At 52.2% G+C, this 20,286-nt stretch overlaps 1 protein-coding gene across 1 annotated transcript in view; it reads right to left on the reverse strand.

Moving 5' to 3' along the window:
* Positions 1-17,441: 17,441 nt before the first annotated feature.
* Positions 17,442-20,286, reverse strand: part of LOC128942826 (uncharacterized) — a 165,535-nt gene continuing 162,690 nt past the window's right edge. Inside the window, exon 5 of the mRNA XM_054285476.1 lies at positions 17,442-17,483. Within this exon, the coding sequence (XP_054141451.1) occupies positions 17,442-17,483 (42 nt within the window). The remainder of the gene's footprint in view (positions 17,484-20,286) is intronic.

Here is a 20,286-nt window from a genome sequence, read left to right on the forward strand (position 1 = left end):
CCTTGCTCTTTCTCTGAGCTGACAGAGAGACCTCAGTCCTCACTGAAATGGCTGAAGCTGAAGGTGCTGGGAGCTGAGTCATGAACCAGCTCCATTACCGGGCATCTTTAAACTGCTCTCTGCAGTGAGCAGCAGCTGCTCCAACTCGACCATCAGCTCTGGCAGGAAGGGCTGGGAGGGACAGAGCTCCCTACGAGGCCTGCAGGCTGCACCAGCTTGGCTAAGGAATGGATGCACAGTGCTCCTAGGCCTCCCTAATCAGGGGTCATTCAAGCTTTTCCTTCTGATACTGGAGTTACCGTGATTTTTCAATTGGTTCGCCTCTGATGTTGTGCTCCTTGTTTTTCTTGTGGGTCAGGACCAATACCAGCAGACTGGTACTACATTCAGTCAGTGATTTGGACTTCTACCCTGACTTTTTGCTCTTTTTTTCCCCTGTTCCTTCAAGAGTCGCTCAGCCTGGCCTCCCCTGGCACCCTGCAGTAAATTTATCCACCAACTTCAGCACAAAATTGGGACACCCGGCTTGGTGACACAACTGCCACAAGGTCAGGTTTATTCCCTGCTCTCTGCCCCAGCAGAGGACTCCGTGTCAGAGCCTCTGGAGAAGCGTGGAGGGCAGGGCTCAGGGAGGTTGTGCCCGTGCAGGATTTAACTCAAGGCACCAGGAAGCACCAACCCTGCTCAGAGCAGCCATCTCACAGCTCTCTAAACCAGTGGGGGCTCTGTCCTTACCAGGCTCCTTGGGCTCCTGGGAACTGTTCCTGCAGCTCTCGGTGTCAGATGAAGCTTCCTCTGCTGCGGCTCTGTTCACAGGCTCCCCTTCTGGAGAATCAGGGGCAACACCCACATTGTCCTGAGCAGAAAAACAGAAAGAAAGGAACCCAAAGATCACTCACTATTTTGCTGAAATCATATCAGGGATACAATAACTATCCTTCTACACTCCCAAAGGACATGGAGCACAGAGGAGGGAACACTGCCCCTACAGTTCACATGACAAGCCTTTTAAACTCAGGATTCAGGGGGCCAAGGCAAAACTGAAGCTCTCACAAAATGACCTTTGAGACAAAACATGAACACAGAAAACCAGAAGACACCAAGTGAGGGGACGTGTCCCCCATGCTCTGACCCTGCCTTATCCCAGAGCTGTGAGAAATAAGCCAGCACAAAGCCAGGGGCTCTCCTTGCTGCCAGCACGGCTGCCAGCCCTGCCCAGGGCTGTGTGCTGCAAACCCACAGGCAAAGCAAACATTTCTGCCTGGCAGTCTCCGCACCCCCAGCCAAGCGCTCACACAACCCATCACAAGGTGCTGCTTCTCGGAGCCCTCTGCTGCTGCCCCGCGTGTGTCATCCAGGCAAACATTGATGCACCCAGGCTATTTCCAGGATAACATTTCGGATCAGTGGCAAAGAGCTGTAAATCGTTCGGGTAAGGAAAAAAATCAACCCAAAAGACAGAAAAAGCCAGACAACCAAGTAGTGTTTCTATTCCACTGAGGAAGTAAATGTCCACAATGAAGCAAATTACCTTTGGACACAAAGATATTCTCCCTATGACCAGTTCCAGAATATTCATCTCTTCTGCCATAGCCCGTCCATCAGAACCCTAAAGATTCTAAAGAGGGTTCCGAACCTGCAATGTTCCCTTTTATTATGGAATAAAATGCTTCTCTAAACTGCTATATGTGACTTTAGAGAAGACAAAAGTCATGCCACTTGAGAATAAGGTGTTGGCAAATCCAAAAAATCCCACTCCCCCCCTTGAGCCCTCATCACAAATGTACTGCAGGCAACGGGTCAGCACATCAACAGAAAGACAGACATTCTTTGGCCAACACGTGTAATAATCTGCAAAAGGACAGAGAGGTGCAGCTGCAGCCCAGCCCCAGCCATGGCTCTGGGAGCGCCCACAGCACGGCAGGGCTCACATAGCAGCAGCAGCTGCAGCCCAGCCCTTGCTTTGCCTTGGCCTTCCCACCCAAAAGAGGCACAGCCCACATCTGCTGCAGCTGGAGCAGAGGCACCTCTGGCATGCCCCTCCCTGCACGGGACACTTGGCCTTCAGTGCCACTTCTCCAAACCCTCTTCGCCTCTTTCCCAGCAAGTAAAACTCTTCTTCATTTCTTCTGCATCCCCTCTTTTAGAAATCTTCTTTACCAAGAATAATTCAATAACTAAATAATAATGAAATAAGTTCAATTAAAGAAGCCTTTGCTTCTCAACCATGTAACAAGGTTCAAAAGCTTTCAGTCCAGCCCCTTTTATCCCCATCCAATGGAATTACCTGAGCAGAGGGAGATCTTTCAGACAGGGACCTCCTGATCTCCCGAATCATTTTCTCTACAGCAAGGCCCAGATCTGCTGGTGGCCATTCCTCCTCCCCAGGTGTGTTCTGTGCTGAGCTGGAGGCCGTCCATGCTGCACAAGCTGCACTGCCAGCAGGAGCGCTGGACCCTGAAGTGCCCGGGGTGGCTGCAAGAATACAAACACATTGGTCAGGCTCCACAACGTGGCTGTGGGACTCAGAGCTCTAGTGCTGCTGTGGATCAAACATCACGGGAAGCACACAGCAAAACCAGGCAGAGAATCTTTTGGTCTCCTAGGTGCCCCTTCCTAGTAGGCTTGACAACTTCTGGCCGAGAATGACAGAGCCTTGAGGCAAAATACTTCAAGCGGTCACTTTTCAGGACCTTTTGGAAAAACAAGGCTACAACTCTTTTCCTACCTCGTGCATCGTCAGCTGGGGGCTGCTGCTCCCTGTGGAGCTGCTGGAAGCTGCAGGGCTGGATGGCGAGCACCTCCCGCTCGGCCGGAGGCAGCTGCTCCCCGTAGAGCTCCTGCGAGCGGCTGCGGGGCCCCTTCCGCCCGAGCGGCAGCGGCCGCTCCCTGTGGAGCCCGAGCAAGTGGCAGGGCGGGTATGCCGAGCACCTCCTGCTCGGCGGGCGGCGGCCGCTCCCCGTAGAGCTCCTGGAAGCGGCTCGGCCCCTCCCGCCAGGCCAGCAGCGGCCGCTCCCTGTGCAGCAGGTGGAAGCCGCAGGGCGGGCGCCGGGCTGGCAGCGGTGGCCGGTCCCTGGGCAGCGGAGTGAAGCGAGCGGGCCCGTGCCGCCCGTCCGGCAGCGGCCGTGCCCCGGGGAGCTTCTGGGAGCAGCGGGGCGGGCGCCTGCGGCCCTCCCGGCCCGCCGCCGGACGCTGCCTGTTGGCCGCGCTCCGCCGCTTGATGCGGAGCAGGAGGTCGGGGCGGTCGCGGCGAAAGCAGGGGTTGCTGTAGTGGAGCCAGGCCCCGGCATCGCCCGGCGCAGCCAAGCCGAGCCAGCCCGGCACCTTGCGGAAGCCGTAGCGATAGAGCTGCCGCATGAAGCTGCGGAACTGCGTGGCCCTGAAGGTGTGCGGGACCGGGGCCGGCCCATGGCCACGGCCCCTGTGGGCGCGGCCCAAGCTGAGCAGCTCCTGCTCCAAGAGGGAGCGGTCGATGAGCAGCCCCTGGGCGCGGCTGTCCCAGCGCACGGAGCGGACGCGGGGGCTGTTCACCAGGCGCCAGAGCTTGGCGGGGAAGGTGCGGGCGCTGAGCCCGGCGGGCAGCGGCAGCTCCGCCATGGCGTCCATCGCCGACTGTGGCCACAACGCCCGCAGCGCAACGGCCGCGGATGCGCCGGCGGCGCGCGGCCCGAGGGGGGGGCGCTGCGCTCGGGCCCGCGCGCCCAGCACCCCCCGGCGCGGGCCGGACTTGGCGGGGACGCGCGCGGCAGAGCCGGAGCTGCGGGCACAGCGCGGGCCCCGGGGCTGGCCGGACTTGGCTCGGCTCGGCTCAGCTCGGCTCGGCTCAGCACGGCACGGCACGGCACGGCACGGCACAGCACGTTATCCCCACGCTGCATGCCGTGCCTGGGTCACCATCGGGGACAGAGAGGAAGGCCATTGCTCTGTTTTGGCTGGGGAAAGGATAAAAAGAGGTGATTAGAAAACATTCATTCGGTCTCCTTTTCAGCAGGCTAGCTGGTTTTATCTCACCATGTCTGCCTGTCTTTGGCAGAGTTGGCACATTTCTCGTGATTCGGAGTCAGCTACAGCAGCAGGAAGGGGCAGCAATTTTGTCAGCATTGATATCAAAGCCAAAGTGCTTCCCCATGGATGGATGTTCTTTCTTCAAGGGTTTTTTGGCCTAGAGCTGTAGCAAATGCATGCTGGTGTCTTCCCAAACGGCATTGCCTTTTTATTTCCACAGGAATCACCTCTACTTTTTCTTCCCCCCATCTGGGGAGAGTTCCCATGCAAATGCCTCCTGCAGTCAACTCTTGTCACTGTAGGCTGACAAAGGAGATCTTGCAGTGGGGAGAGACTCCCTAGAGCTGCTGTGGAGAGCTGAAGGGGGGGGGAAGCTTTGTCCCTTAGTCTTGAAGTCTTGTTGGGGAGCTGCTCGTGCTCTGGGGGACGGACACCAATGATGTTTATCCAAGCCTTGCAGGTTCATTCCTGTAAAGAAAGAAAGGATATGGATGCCAGATAGAGAAACAAGGTATACGGAAGAGAGATGGGGAAAAGGAGAGGGGTAATAGAGAAAGGAGCCCTCCGCAGGCAGAGATCAATCTTCATGGAGGTGATGATCAATGCTCAGTGTATTGCAAATCTCAGGGTACATTTATTTGGTAATGCAGGGCTCAGAAACGGGAGAATACATATAAGTGGTTACAAAGTGTTGTGTATAGGACAAAGAGCTAACATATCTTTGGTCACGTACATGGATTGGCAAAAGTGTCGGCAGAACATTCTGCCCTATATCTTCTCTTCACATCCTTAGAACATCTTGCTTCACATCTCTTTTCCTGGGGTACATCTTGGCAAACTTCTTTATATTGTTTGCCCAAGGGCAGCATGTTTCTGCTCTAAGGCATGTATGCAGGGTTGTGCAGCTTGCTTCTATCCAGTGTCTGCTGAAAATGCTCTCTACATTCCTGAGCTTCCTGACACACCACAGAGACTTTGGCTCCTTCCCAAAGTGAGCTGCAGCCCATGGCCTCCACTCTCCAGCTGGAACAGAATGAAGCACAGAGTTTGCTGTTGTGGGAGAGGAGCTTCTCTTTGCTGCCTGCTTTCCCTTTGGGACAGGTTGGTGTGTGCTCATTTGGTAAAGGCAGGTTTAAACTCTGAAGCAGTTGTGTTTCAGACTGCTCCCTTCTCCAGCTCTTATGTGGGTATCCTTGGACAAAAGGCCTCTTGGTGGGAGCTCCCCATGGCAGGTAAAGGAAGAAGGTTGATATTTCAGGGCTGTGACTGCTGAAAGCAGCTGGTTTCTGGAGGTGTCCAGAGCTGGGAGTGGCTCCTTTTCTAACCTGCCTGCAGCAAAGGAAGTTGCAAAGTGGGAATTTCATTTGTGGAGATGGCCACCAGGGATGTTTGCCAAGAGATGGGCTGGCAGAGAGGCAGGTCTCTTGCTAAACTGGCTGTGTGTTTGTTTTGGTGGTGGAGAGGGTCAGAGATGCAGACACAGACACCAGCTGAAGGAACAGTGTAATTTACTGTAATGCCAAAGTTTAAAAAACAGTCAGGAAAGGATAAGCTAAGCAATACACCTCAGCATTATTACAAAAGGGTGCCTCTGGTGATTAAGGAAGATCCATCACCAGGTACCCCAATGCTTTCCCCTTCATCCAGAGCTGCACATCAGCTGGGGGAAGCTGTCCCAGCACAGCCCTGCATAGCCACGGCCGGGAACCGGGAAATGCTGCGGTGCCTCCACCTTTGGCGGCCATGAGGCTCCCGAGTGCGCTGTGAGAGTAGCCCGGCTCTGACAGTGCTGGGCGAGCAATGTGCCAGAGCTTCTGCTGGGGACACAGCTGCTGTCATTCTCCTCTTGGTTTTCTCCCCCAGCCTGGCCAGGGCTCAAGGAGGAACCAAGGCCAGGTGTGGCCTTGTCCTTTTTCCTCGTGCAGAAAGGTGAAGATGTGTTTCACCAGGGAATGGATGCAACAATCCTTTAGATAACAACACTTGGTTAAGGAGCAGGTACATAGAACATTGGGTTGGGAAGGTCACCTAGAGGGCAGCTTTGGCTCAGGTCCTGTTGTTGAGGCTTCAGTCAGGGTCTGTTGTTCAGGCCTTAGCCCTTCAGTATTTTGTGGTGCAAATCACACCTGTGCACAGCTGCAAACAACCAGGTCTATCATTAGCACATTTGAGACACAGAACAGCATTATCCCTGCAAGGCCAGGCTAGGGCCAAGAGCAGAAGGCCAGCACCCTGCTTTTGCCCACAGGCAGCCCTGCAGAGCAAGCAGCCCCTCCTGCCCAGGGGCTGAGGTGCCCGAAGCTGCCTCCCCGCTGTGCAGCTCTGCAGAGCCCGCGGGGCGCAGGGTCCTGGGCAGCCAGGGCAGCCCGGCTGCCTTGGGGCACAAGGAGTGGCCCAGAGAGAAGCTGCTGCCCTTTGCTTTGGAACTGTTCCTCAGAGTCTTGTCATTAATCCACAGTGTCTGATGGGTTTTCCTTTCCTCTCCCAAATTTAACACAGCTTTTTGAGAAAATTGACTGATGTAGCTGCTGCTGCTGGTGGTGCTTTTGTCTGCAGGTGAGGGCAGGTGATTTGGACCAAGGACAGAGTCCATTGTTTACACGCCAGCTTTCCCGAGTCAAGAAAACCATTCACAATTGGACTACCACTACTGAACAGTTTTCCTAGGTTTTGGAAAGCTACCACCTTAAGAAACCCAACAGATTTTCCTCCAGGAGGACACCAGCAGTAGCATGATGCCAATGTTTTCCACCCCTTTTCTGTGTCTTTTAAGAGTTCCTCAGTGCCCAGCAAGAATGAAATGCCTGGTGATAATGTGCTTTGAGAGCTCTGTGTTGTTGGTTGCCACATGAGTGTTCATGACAAGGTGGACACCCCACTTGTGGCTCTGAGGAGTTAAATTCATCTCAATTCTGTGCAAACAGCAGACCCCAGATGCTGAGAAAAGAAAGCACAGTGGGTGGGTGTGATGCATGCACCCGGGGGCTGAGTGGGGTGTGGGCTGAAGGTTTTGCACTGCTGTACATCTTCACTCTCCCAAGTTGGAGCAATTTATCAAATCTATATGAAATGAAAAGATATAAATCAATATGAAATCAAAATATTTCAAAACGTATGAAATAGTTCATAATACTTTATCGTAGATGCAATATAACACGATTATACTATTGCCAGCCGGGGGTCTGTGTACAAATCACAAACGGGCCGGGACTGCTGAGGAACGCGCCTCGAGCTGTTTCTTTGCCAGCATCAGTCTCATTACATGGTTAAGACAATGGGAAGATGCCATCCCCTCACATCCCTGGCAGTAGACAAAGAATTTAATGTTATAACTTACTTTAAGTAAGTTTTTTGACCAATCACACAAAGCAGAAGCATATTGACAATATGTCGCTGAAGGACACGAAAGAACACAAGCACACCACTGCTCTCAAGGTGAAGAAAAAAAAAGGGAAGTTTTATTCTCTGACTCCAATATTTATAGTTTTACAAAAGTGACAGCAGATTGGAAGGTGACAGTGACACCTCTGCAATGACACTGGTCAAACCAACAGTCCATCAACTCTCTTCTCCTCCATAAAGGAATGAAAAACAATGAGTTATTTACAGAAAGTGTGTGAGAAAGTTCACTACAAGAATGTCAACATCAGAATGCTTAGAAAATCTTAAAATCTTAAAAAACCAGGGTGACATCTCACCCTTTTCCATTTAAAAAAGTAAAAGGAATAGAAATGAACAATGTGAAAAGGAAAATATGAACAACGTTCAGTGTCCACTTGCAGAGGAAGCATCGGAGTGATCACTCTTAACGTCTGCATATGAATCATCACTCAATGATTCCCCCGCTTGATGCCTTTCAGGTTGGTCACGGTTTCCATCTTGCTCGTGAGCTGGATTCTGTCTCTGTGGTCGCAGATCAGGGCAAACACATTTTGAAGGTACCCAGCGTACCTCAGTATCTGTGGATACCCAAGCATACCTGCACCCCAAAGCGATGAGGTCATAGGGACCTTCCCACTGTTTGGTGTCTAAATTCCGCACCCAAACCTTTGCTCGAGGCTGATGTGCCTCGTCCGCAGCCTGCAATGAGAGATGGTGATTCAAAATGACAGGGTTATTTGAGTTCTGCGGCACAGTGAGATGATTGATTGTGCACAAAGCTTTTGCCAACCAACTGTGCAGGGTTTCACCCTGCATTCCCCGTTTTTGTTTTTGAAGAACCTGCTTCAGAGTATCATGAGCGCTTTCTACAATAGCTTGACTAGTTGGAGAATGAGAGATACCAAATTTGTGCGAGACACTCCACAACTGCAGGAACTGCCGCACCTTTTGGGATGCATAAGCAGGACCATTGTCAGTTTTCACAGCAGAAGGTATGCCAGAATGGCAAAGGCCTGCCTCCAGTGGGCAAGGACATCACAGGCCTTCTCCCCAGTGTGAGTTGAATCCCACATCGCAGAGGAGAACGTGTCCACAGTGACATGCACATACTTGAGCCAGCCAAACTCGGCAACCTGGGTGACATCGATCTGCCAAAGCTCCAAGGCCCTAAGGCCTCTGGGATTTACCCCAGCCGGCAGAGGCGGAGCAAGTGCGTGGCAGTCATCACATGACTCGACAGTGTCACGATCCTCAGTTGGCATCAGCTGAAACTGCTTCTGCAGGGTATGTGCATTTTGGTGGAAAAACCCATGTGATGCCTTGGCCTGTGAGAGTGTATCAGGCTGAGGCGCTACCCATGCTGGGTGTTATGGTTTAGGCCTGGCAAAGCCAGAGCCCCCATAAATATACCTTTTACCTGATATCTGCTGTGAGATGTGGCCAGGAAATAAGCAAAGCAAGCTCCAACTTAAACATAAAGAGAAGTTTATTAACTAAACTACACACACAATTACTAAACTACACACACAAAGAAAAAAAAACACAAGGAGAATGAAAACTACACAGAAACACTTCCTTATCCTCCTCCCACCAAATTCCCAAGCACATTTACATTTCCAAAAATTATCCACACTCGGTCTGGCACCACCCTTTAGAAAAAAATCAAATCTTCAGCTCATAAGGGATAGACGGAGTCCTTCCTTGTGCCACGGACTTCTTGTCACAATCAGCAATCCGCCCGGTATCTTGCTATCTCGTGACATCTCCTTTCCATGCCAAGGTGCTCTCACCACCAGGCATGGGATGGGGCAGGGGCCTGCCTTCAGGGCCTTTTAAGAATGCCTCGTCTCGTTCCAAGCAGAGCACAGTCTCATCCGGGACCTTTGTCCCCCCCATCTCTTCTATACCCCCTGGGGCCGAGGGGTCTCAAAACCAAACTCTCTTGACTCCGAGCCTCCGCTTCCCCCTGCACTGCAGCCTCTGCATCACCAGGAAAGAGTCCATGGATATACAACAAAAAAGAGTCCAGCAAAAATTGCCACTCCATCTTCCTCCATTCCTTCAACATCTCTCTTCTCCCTTTGCCAGACCCCCCTTACTGGCCTGGTTTCTTCCTTCATGTTCCACTCCTATCCCTTTCCCAGGAAAGGCTATATTCTGCGAAGCCTTCATTCTCCACAAGGGTTAAAAGCTCTCCCAGGCGGCCAGACTGCCCACTGCCCCCCCCTTTCTCCTCCCAGCCGTGCTGCCTGCCAGCACATGATATCAAGTTTCAAGATATACAGTTCGAGCACGGGCTGCATTCTCTCCATCTCCAAAAGGGGGGGGAGGGGGATAAACAGGTCGCTCAAGGGTCTGCCACCCTTCCTCCGAACCCGGGCCTACCGTAGGGCTGGGGGAGAGACTCCTTCACGCCGGAAATCCCAAGAGAGCTCCGAAGGCCAAGAGCCCTGCTTTTAACCCCTTGGGTTCGTAGTCTCAAGAGGCGGATCCACCTCCATTGGTCAAACTAGGTGCTCATCTTAAAATCCAACTACCCATTGGTAACCACAGCAAAACAACATATCCCAGATGTCCCATTTCCGGTCAAACCATGACACTGGGTTAGCCAACTTGTCAGCCCTCGCGTTACCTTCTACTATAAAACCTGGCAAATCAGTGTGACTCCTCACATGCAGAACATAAAATGGATGAACTCGGGCCTGAATGTCACACCACAAGGTCTTCAGTAAATGAAACAAGGCAGGATTACTGACCTCCTTCAAAACTGAATGACCCAACCGCTGTGCGATATCAGCCACATAGGCGGAATCCGTGACCAGGTTGAAAGGTTCCTGGGAAAATTTCTCAAATGCCATGACAGCAGCCCTCAGTTCAACCAATTGGGTTGACCCATTCTCATGGCCTTCCAGAACCTTTCACTCAGATCCATCCCTCCAGGTAACAATGGCCTTTCCTGTTCTCCCTGAACTGTCAGTGAAGACGGTGGGTCCTTGCATGGGTTCTGACTATTCTTGGGCCGCAAAGAAATTTGTATGGATTTCGCCATATGCAACAGCCTACGGCTGGGCAGATGATAAGTGATCTGCCCTGAAAAATTTTCCAGAGCACTTTGCAGGGACACACTGTTTGCAAAGCTCCAGTCAAAATCCTCCTGTTGCACCGGGAGTATGATCTTTGCAGGATCCGCACCCATCAATTGCAAACACCGTTGTCGGCATTTGATTATCAAGCAAGCAATCAGCTCAAACAATGTAGTTGCCGTCTTCTGCAGCTGATGGGGCAGGAAAACCCATTCCAGAACGTGCAAGGAATCAGACCATTTGTCACTCCATTGACCAATGATACCTGTGTGATGCGAATCTGGAGTGGTGATGAACACAGTGACATCAACGGAGGAATCAATGCGATAAACCTGACAAGCCAAAACAGCTTGCTGAACCACCTCCAACACCTTACGTGCCTCAGGGGTCAGTGTGCGAGGCAACTTTAGATCAGAGTCTCTTTTCAATAAATCATACAGAGGAGACAGCTGTGCGTTGGTTAATCCCAAATACAGACGTAACCAAGTGATGACACCTATCAATTTCTGAGCATCATTCAGTGTCTTCATAGAAGGCACAAATTGCACCTCCTGGTGACAGATTGTCTGTTCCAGAAATTTGACCCCCAAGAACTTCCAAGGTGGTTTTTGTTGAAGCCAAAAAGGTGGTTTTTCTGGAGCCACCTGCAGTCCATGAGCATGCAAAGCATTGAGCAACCAAGGCTGAATCCTCAGCAGCTCATCCTGGGTGGACGTGGCCACCAAAATGTCGTCCATATAATGATACCGACGCGCATCAGGAAACTGCTTGCCAACTCCAGACAAGGCACGGGCCACCTACCACTGGCATATGGCAGGAGAATTGCGCATGCCCTGAGGCAATGTCCTCCATTGATATCTCTGTGCGGGCTCAGCCTCGTTAATCACTGGCACCGAGAAGGCAAACTTCAGTCTGTCATCGGGATGCAAAGGAATCGAAAAGAAACAATCCTTCAGATCCACAATGAGGACCGGCCAGCCTGCAGGAAGCGATGGTAGGTGCTGGCATGCCCGCCTGCAATGGTCCCATGCTTTCCATCACGGCATTGACCTTCTGGAGGTCTTGCAACAACCTCCATTTCCCAGATTTCTTTTTGATACAGAAGACAGGAGTGTTCCAAGGTCTGTTATAAGGCTCCAGATGACCCTGGTCCAACTGCTCCTGCACCAAATTCGGAAGGGCGACTAATTTATCATCAGGGAGGGACCACTGCTTCTCCCAAACAGGTTTGTCCACCAGCCACCGTATAGGAGGCATAGGACACTCTGCACCCTTCACTGCAGTGGCCCCCATCAAAAATCCGTCCCGATACGCACCCCCCAGGCAGACAGAACATCCCTCCCCCAGAGGTTGGCAGGAGTAGAAGTAACATGAGGCCTAACCCAGGCCATCTGTCCCTCCGGGTTTGTGACCAGCACGCACTGCTGGGCCATGTAGCATTGCACCGTCCCTCCCAGGCCCGCGACAGACGTCCCCACCAGATCCAGGGGCCACTCTTAGGGCCAGGCGGCAAGGGAGAGAACAGTGGTGTCAGCACCGCTGTCGAGAAGCCCGCGGAGGTGGATTTCCAACGGTGTCGCACCAGGAACGGACAGGGTACACAGTATCTCGGGATGGTCCTTGGTCAGGACTGCATTCCAGTGAACCTGAGGCGGCCCAGTGGATCCAAAACCACCAGCTCCACGTGACCGGTCAGCTGTCCTGTGAACAGAAGACTTAAAGGCACAAGTTGAGCAAGCTGTGTCCCTTTGGGGATTGTGACAGGGGGAGTGGGTGTGGAGACCATGGCACAAATCTGCCCTGTAAAATCTGCATCAATGAGTCCCAGGTGCACAATGATGCCCTGAAGGGTGGCACTAGACCTCCCCACAAGGAGAGCACTCATGCCCTCACCCAAGGGACCAAAGGCATCCAGGGGAACCTTGCGTATCTCAGACAAGTCTAAGACAACTGTAGCTGCGGTGCAGACATCCATGCCTGCTGATCCGCGGGTGCTGGCTGCAAGCCGGCAAAGGAGACCTCCATCGGCACCTGAGTCTGGAGGGAAGCTTTTGTCTGAGCGCGCCCCTCCTGCTGCGCGCTCCGCTTCACGTTTCCTGAATGCGGTAACGCCTGGCCATTAACATGAACAGTCACCTTACAAACGTTAGACATGTGATTCGGCCTACCACACCAACCACACAAGAACATGGGGAATTTGACCTTCTGAAACTTCTTCCCCCGCTCCCTGCTAGCCTGCGCATTCCCTTGCTGTGGCCGCCCGCCCTGTGGTGCTGCCCAGACTGGCTGCACAGCGGCAGCCACAGTGGCCAACTTCCGACGTGAGGGAATGATGTTCGCACAGGCTTCTGCCATCTCCCAGATACTAGGATCACCAGGCATAGCCGCTATAACCTCACTACAAGCTTCATTACAATTGCACTTAACAAGGTTTGCAATCGTAATGTCCCTCGCCAGAGGATCAGGCACCTGCCTCTCCACAGACGCAATCAACCTCGCCGCAAATACCATAAAAGGCTCATCATCCCCCTGGACAACGGTTGCAAATGGCTGCTTCGGAGCAGCCATTTCCGGGGTCTGCACAATCGCTCCCATGCCCAGCGTATTGCATTGCTGAAGCACAAGGGGGTCGTATCCAACCTGACCCTGAACATTCTCATAACGCCCTGTCCCCATCAGCATGTCAACAACAACTCCACGCCTGGGGTCCTCCGGCGCCAGCACAGAATTCTGCCTCACCGCTTGGGCCGTCAGACGAGCCCACTTGGTCTCAAAAACACCAAATTGCACAGGGTCAAAAAGAGAATGTGCCACACAATGGACATCGTGAGGTGTCAGCACGTCCTGATCAAGCCTCTAAAGAATGTGCATAACCTCAGCAGACCCCAAACCATGCAGAGCAACCGCTTCACTGAGTTCCTTCTCCAGCTCATATACAAGGGGTTCATAAGTGTTATGAGTGACGCCCCTGAGCACAGGGAAAGCCTGGGGACCCCCTGGCAAAGCCACCACACCTGCTATGTCCCGATCCTTGGGCCCCCCAGAGACAAGAGGGAGTGGTTGACTGGGAGCCTGGGCAACACCACTCGTCCCTGCGCCCCCAGCAGCACCGACAGAGCCAAAGGAATCCGCCCCGCGACCCTGCAGATGCAGTGAGGAGAGATGTTCATTCATCTCGTTGGTCTTGGTTTTTGCCTCTGGCCAGAAACGTTCAGGGTACCTTGGACGCACGGTCACCTGGCACGCAGGAAGCGTCCAATGACTTGACAAGAAAGCGCCATGGCCCCGGGCACCCACCGTTCTCCCGCCGGCCGTGTCAGCAGTTGCACTAAAGGTAAACACCCCAGTCCCCTGCTGCGCTGCAGCTCCGGCAGGGGCCGCCTCGGCGGCCGCAGCTGCTGGCACGGCCCGCAAATCTGGCACGGCCCCAGACGAGACCGGCGCGGGGCCCCCATCCCCCGATAACGGGGGCAGGGTGGGATGCCGAGGGAGGCGCGGCTCGCGGAGCTGCGTCACTGCGGGGCGGCACAAGGGAGCCGGGCAGGCCCCCTATGAGAACCCCCCCCAAAGCCGCAAGGTCCCGCAGCGGGCACCGCCCCCACCGAGCAGAGAGGGACGGGCTGCCCGCCCACCGGAGCGGGGCCGGGCGGAGCATCGACCGACGCCCCGCCCCCGGCTGCCTCCACAGACTGCGCATGCCCAGCAGGCTGCACAGACCCGGAGGAAGGCGAAATCGCTCCCCTCGCTGAGGAACCCAACTCGGGGATGGGAGACCCCACCCCCACCTCACTCAGGGGGAACGTGGTGGGCACACTGCAGTTGGGACAAAAAGTCGTCACCGCAGCAGCCTCAAGTTGGGGCGGAGGCTGACCCTTAAAGGCCGGGAAGGCACACAGAGAGGGCAACCTGTCCCCCGCCCCACCACCTGCACAGGGCGAGGCGGGGCGAGGACGGCCCGCCGAATCCAGAGAGCCTTCTGGACCCAGGACCAGCTGGCTGTGAGCCCAATCCACCCCTGGCGGACAATGGCCACTCCCCAGCACACCGTTGTGGGGCGGGGAGGGGGACTCCACATCACACAGGAGCTCAATCTCCTCCTCATCCACATCCGAGATAGAAGGGCTCCCCTGGGAACTCCGAGGAGTACAAGAACCAGACCCCCGCCAAAGCTCCTGACATTTCTTCCACTGCACCAGCAGCGGTCCCACGTCTACAGTACAATCATCAAAGAGGGCCTCCATGAGGTGGACCCCCAGGAGAGACCACTCCTGCTTATCGAACGCCTTCACAGGGTCCGAAAAAAACCCTCGCTCCCGGGCCCACAAAATCAAACTCTCCAAACCATCCCAGGAAACAGACACCTCTTTCCACTCCAGGACCCACTTCCAGAGATCCAAAATGAGGGAATCATCCTGAAAAACCACAGAGGTTTCCATCGCCCCAAGAATAGCAGGCAAAGCACCAAAAGGAGGGGGAGAAAACCTCACCGCAGTGCGCTGTCCGTGTCTCAGCCTAGACTGCAATACACTTCGGCGGTCACCAGATGTCGCTGACGGACACGAAAGAACACAAGCACACCACCGCTTTCCAGTGAAGGGAAAAAAGGGAAGTTTTATTCTCTGACTCCAATATTTATAGTTTTACAAAAGTGACAGTGGATTGGAAGGTGACAGTGACACCTCTACAATGCCACAGGTTAAACCAACAGTCCATCAACTCTCTCCTCCTCCATAAAGGAATGAAAAACAATGAGTTATTTACAGAAAGTGTGTGAGAAAGTTCACCACAAGAATGTCAACATCAGAAGGCTTAGAAAATCTTAAAAATCCAGGGCGACATTGGAGTCTCTGAGAGCTTTGTGCAATCATGGCCTCCAATTATCTGCTTTAATTAGTCTCTGGAGAGTCTTTGTCAGTAACAACACTTAGTGGGGCTCATTAATGCTTCTAGGTACTTCAGTTATTTTAAGGTACTTGGTGTTTCCCTTTCGATACAGACTAGGTGAGAGATTTGTGCAATCATGGCCTCAATTATCTGCTTTAACGAGTCCCTTGAGAGCTTTATACTGACACTTAGTGGGGCTCATTGATGCCTTGAGATATTCAAGGTTTTTAAGGTACTTTTGATTTTCCTTTCCACACTGAGTCTCTGAGAGGTTTTTGTGCCACCCTGGCCTCCAATTCTCTCCTGCAAGGAGTCCATGATGAGCCTGTGTTGGGGATGGACCTCAGTGGGACCCATTCATGCTTTGTGACACTTTGGGTGTTTCTTCTGACCTTGATTCCTGGAAAGGTTTGATCAATCTCCTCTCAGGCCCTGAGGTTCAAGGACTCAGCTCCAAATGCACCACGGGGCTCATTAGGATCAGGCAAGTCCTGACAAACCATGGCTCTGCCTTGATTTCCTTCTGCTCTAGTTCAGTTCATCAGAAATATTTCTATGATGGTTTTGGTTCGCCAATTTGAGATGTCTTGGAGAATGCAGCAATTACTGTGGTGGGTTCAGTGGTGGGTAATTACCAGTGCACTCACCAGAATATACTTACTCATTTCCTGCTGTGATGTAGGATTAGGAGACAGGCAAAGTAGGCTCAAAGCTTTAAAAGTGTATAAAGAAAAGTTTATTAATATTAACTAAAAGAAAGAGTAATAAGAATAAAAACAAAACTTTCAGAACACTTCTCCTCTCCCTACAACCTTTTCTTTCTTACTGACAATTTAAAGAGACAAAACCTAAAATTTTCAGTCAGTTTATTACTTCTAGAATAGTCTTTCTTCAGTTCACTTAGGGAGAGGAGTCTCTCATGCTACTGAGACTTCTCCATAAGAAAACAGTTCTCCTGTGGCTCTCAATTTCCAGGAATAGCAGCCACCAGGAAAAACCTGCAATTGTGAAGTCCCTCAGATTTTTTTACAGTTTTCCCCACAGCTGTGTTTATTGACCATGTCAAATTATGGGGTGTTAGTTTAAAGATGAGCTGCTTAAGAGCAAAGGTTCTCTTTGTCTATTTCTGAAATCATCTTCATCTCTAGGAACAGAGGTGTTATAAACTCTGTTAAACTTCTCAAGGGATCACAGCTACTTTAACATTTGCTTACTTTAGTACAGAACCCTTTGCTGAACAAGTCATCTCCCCATACTTTTCAATGCCTTATAGGAAAAAGTGAGTGATGTATCAATTACATCTTTCTCCGTTGCTTTTTGTTATAAATGATCAAATTGAGAGCCAAACTTATAAGAAAATTTAGCAAAGACTTATTAATTTTTCTGTGAGACCGAAGTTCGGTTGTCGAAACCACCACAGCCAAGGGTCAGCGTTGAGCCCGGGATTGGCGCTGGGTGAATGTGACCATGGTCACAGGGGTATGCAGGATGAGAGAGAGACGAGAATGTTGATTCTATGATCAGAAGGCTTGATTTATTATTTTATGATATATATAACATTATGACTATACTAAAAGAAATAGAAAGAACAAGTTTCTTCAGAAGGCTAGCTAAGCTAAGAATAGAAAAGAATGATAACAAAGATCTGTCTCTCGGGCAGAGAGTGAGAGCAGTTCTGCCGTGAGTGATCAGTAAATCCAAACATCCACAGGAGACCAATCACGGATCCACCTGTTGCATTCCACAGCAGCAAATAACCATTGTTTGCACTTTGTTGCTGAAACTTCTCAGCTTCAGCAGGAAAAATCCCAAGAAAGGATTTTAATGAAAAGATGTCTGTGACAGGTGAATACACAGATCTGACCTCCAAATGTCAGAGTCTTCCCCTGCTCACAAATGCTGCCTCGTGCAGCGAGTTTTTATACAGTTTATTCTGCCTGAGGCAGAGATGACCGAATGTTCTTTGTGTCTCTTCACATGCATAACCGTGACTTTACATGTGCAGAGGTAGACAAAGACTCAGTCCAAGTGTCTTGATGTTGTCAGTAGACTCCGGGGAAGTCAACATTCACATGCATCAGGGTGGCGTCATCGATCGTGGTAGATGTAATCCTTGAGGTGATAATCACTCTTGGGTGGACCAGGGGAAGCCAGTGATTATCGACCTGGAAACTTCTTTTCTTACGTTAAAAAGCCCAATGTTTATCTCAACGAAATCCGGGAACTACACATATATGAATAAGACACTGCTCCCGGCCAGGATGGTCAAAAGACATAGTTTAGATTTTACAATATTTTATACATAAATTTACAATATTTTATACATTAATAGCATGAATTATCTCTACCATATACTATACTTTTAGAGAGGATTTCAGCCCCAAGATCAAGGCATCTCTTTATCCCTCCCATCTGGGACTCGACTTCCTCTTCACTGACCTCAGTGTCTTAGTGTCTTCATGTTGGTCCTCTATGTGCCTGCACTTTGTCCTTTTCTCTCACTCGATGGAGGATGGAAGCACTGAAAGAGTTCATATCTCACCCGGGGCCTGCAGATGGTTCCGTGACCCCAGTGGGGCTCGGTGCTTGCGGCCGGAGCTGTTTTACGATGGAGGTTTCTCCAGCAGCTGCGCTGGGGCTGTGTCAGGATGGGCCGTGCTGGGGCAGGGCCAGGATCTCAGTGGCCAGGCCAGAATACAGCAGCAGCAGCTCGGCCGGGGTCGATGGCTTCTCCTCCCCCTGCCTGGGGCTTGCAGCTGAACCCCAACAGTGGCAGAATCTTGGCCAAGCCGGCCCGGCCCGGGGCTGCTCCTGGGGCCCAGCGGATCCTGGCTGGGCCCGGGCTGGCGGTGGGGCAGGGCTCTGCAGTGCCCAGATGGTCACAACTGCAGCCATGGCCCGGCCCAGCCTCGGCGCCGCAGCCTCCCCTGCCCTGCCCAGCAGCCGATGCGGCCTGGCGGGGTCCCTGGGAAGGGGCCCGGCCCCCCAGCAGGAGCTGTCTGGCCTGGCCTGGCTGAGATGGGGGCGGGTCAGCCTTGTTACCTCTTTGCCAGCCAGAAGGGAAAGAGGCCCTCCCAGGCTTTCTCATCTTTAACATGTGTCTTCACAGTGGTGTGTACAGTTTCCTTAGTGGTTTAACAGATTGTCAATTCTCAGAGCTAATTACTGATTGGTTTTTTTGTCAAACACAGAGGAAACTGCTAGCGGCTTCTCTTAGAACATCACTTTCATGATGCAAAACCCCCACACCAGCACAGAGCACAGAGCTCTTTTGTGCATATATAGTGGTCATGTGCCTGAGACCTCAAAACCCCTCCTTGGGAGATCTCTGAGCCCTCTCCAAGGTGTTTGCAATTGAAAACATTCAGCTCATAGTCTAAGAAAATCACCAGAGGACAGGGCCAGCCTGATATGTCTGTACTGGCTACTTTTGTCTTGGAGCATTCCTTGGATATTCGGAATTTCAGAGGCCAAATTCTAATTTTGGCCATGGGCCCTGGACATAAAGGCTGGTTCTTTTCCATAGGAAGGAAGGAACAGAGCCGCAGTGTTTCAGGGGCAGAAGAGAGGTGACCACCAGAGGCCAAGGCCAGCCAGAGCTGACAGATTTTATTCTAAGAGATACCCTTGCATTCACTAAATTTTTTAGGGAGAGTACCAATTTTGGCAATGGGCATCTGAAAAGATGGACAGTTCTTTTCCATAGCAAGGAAACCACAGAGCCTCAGTTCTCCAGGAGCTAATGGGCAGCAGCCCTTGACATCCCAAGATCAGCAAGACCTGTCAGGTGGCTCCTGGAAGGCCAAGCCAGCCAGACCTGCTCCATGTTCCCTCGATTCCATGGCGCCCCACAGTGCCCCAACAGACCATTGCTTCCATGAGGCCCTGAGGTGCCATAATGCCCCCTTGGTGACACGAGGCCCTGAAGGATCACAATGGTCTCCATGGTTCCATGAGGGCCCCACAGAGTCATAATGGTCTCTAGGTTCCATGATGCCCCACTGTGTCACCATGGCCCCTTCATTCCATGGCCTCCAGTGGTGCCATAATGATCCCCTTGGTTCCATGAGGTCCCCACTGTGTCCCAGTAATCTCCACGGGAAGGAAAGAACCCAGCCCCAGTGTTGCAGGGGCGGCCACCAGAAGCCAAGCAAGGCCAGCCAGACTTGATGGTACTGGCAGATTGTGCCTGGGAGCAACCCTTGGATATACAGAACTTTGGAGGTGGAATCCAAATTTCAGACACGGACACCTGGATGAGAAGAATGGTTCTTATCCATAGGAAAGAAAGCATGGAACACTGATTCAACGGTGACATTTGGGGATCTATGGGGGGTACTAGGGCTGCTTTCTGCAACTCATGACTCAACAGAAGCTTCTCTAATAAGCATATCCTGAAGCTCCCACAGTGCCCATGACAGGAACCTTGTGAGTATCTGGGACATCCCGGCTCTTTGGCAGCCTGGAGACTCCTGGGTTGTCACTGTGGAGCCCCTGTGAGTGCCTGTGACAGATCGGTGCCTTTGCAGCCCAAGGTCACCTGGGATGCCCCATGGAATGGCTGTGACTGCCTCTGACCACAGGGGTCTTTATCATCCCAGAAACCCCTGGGAGGTGTCCATGAGCCCCTGTCTCTGTGTGTGACATTCCAGCTGTGGAACAGCCTGGAGACTCTTGGAAAGTCCTAATGAAGCCTCTCTGAGGGTCTGTGACAAATCTCATCATTAGTAGGCAACCATCACCAGCTCCCTGTTGCTATGGTCAGTTTCCATGGCAACCATCACCAGCCACCACATTGCTATGGTCAGTTTCCATGGCAACCTTCACCAGCTCCCTGTTGCTATGGTCAGTTTCCATGGCAACCATCACCAGCCCCCTGTTGCTATGGTCAGTCCCTTGGCAGCTCCATGGAGACCCCATGCCAGGGGTGGTT

The sequence above is a fragment of the Melozone crissalis genome, unplaced genomic scaffold, assembly GCF_028551555.1.
Source record: "Melozone crissalis strain CALT ecotype California unplaced genomic scaffold, PUWL_Pcris_2 ptg000044l_1, whole genome shotgun sequence".
Taxonomy (NCBI): Eukaryota; Metazoa; Chordata; class Aves; order Passeriformes; family Passerellidae; genus Melozone; species Melozone crissalis.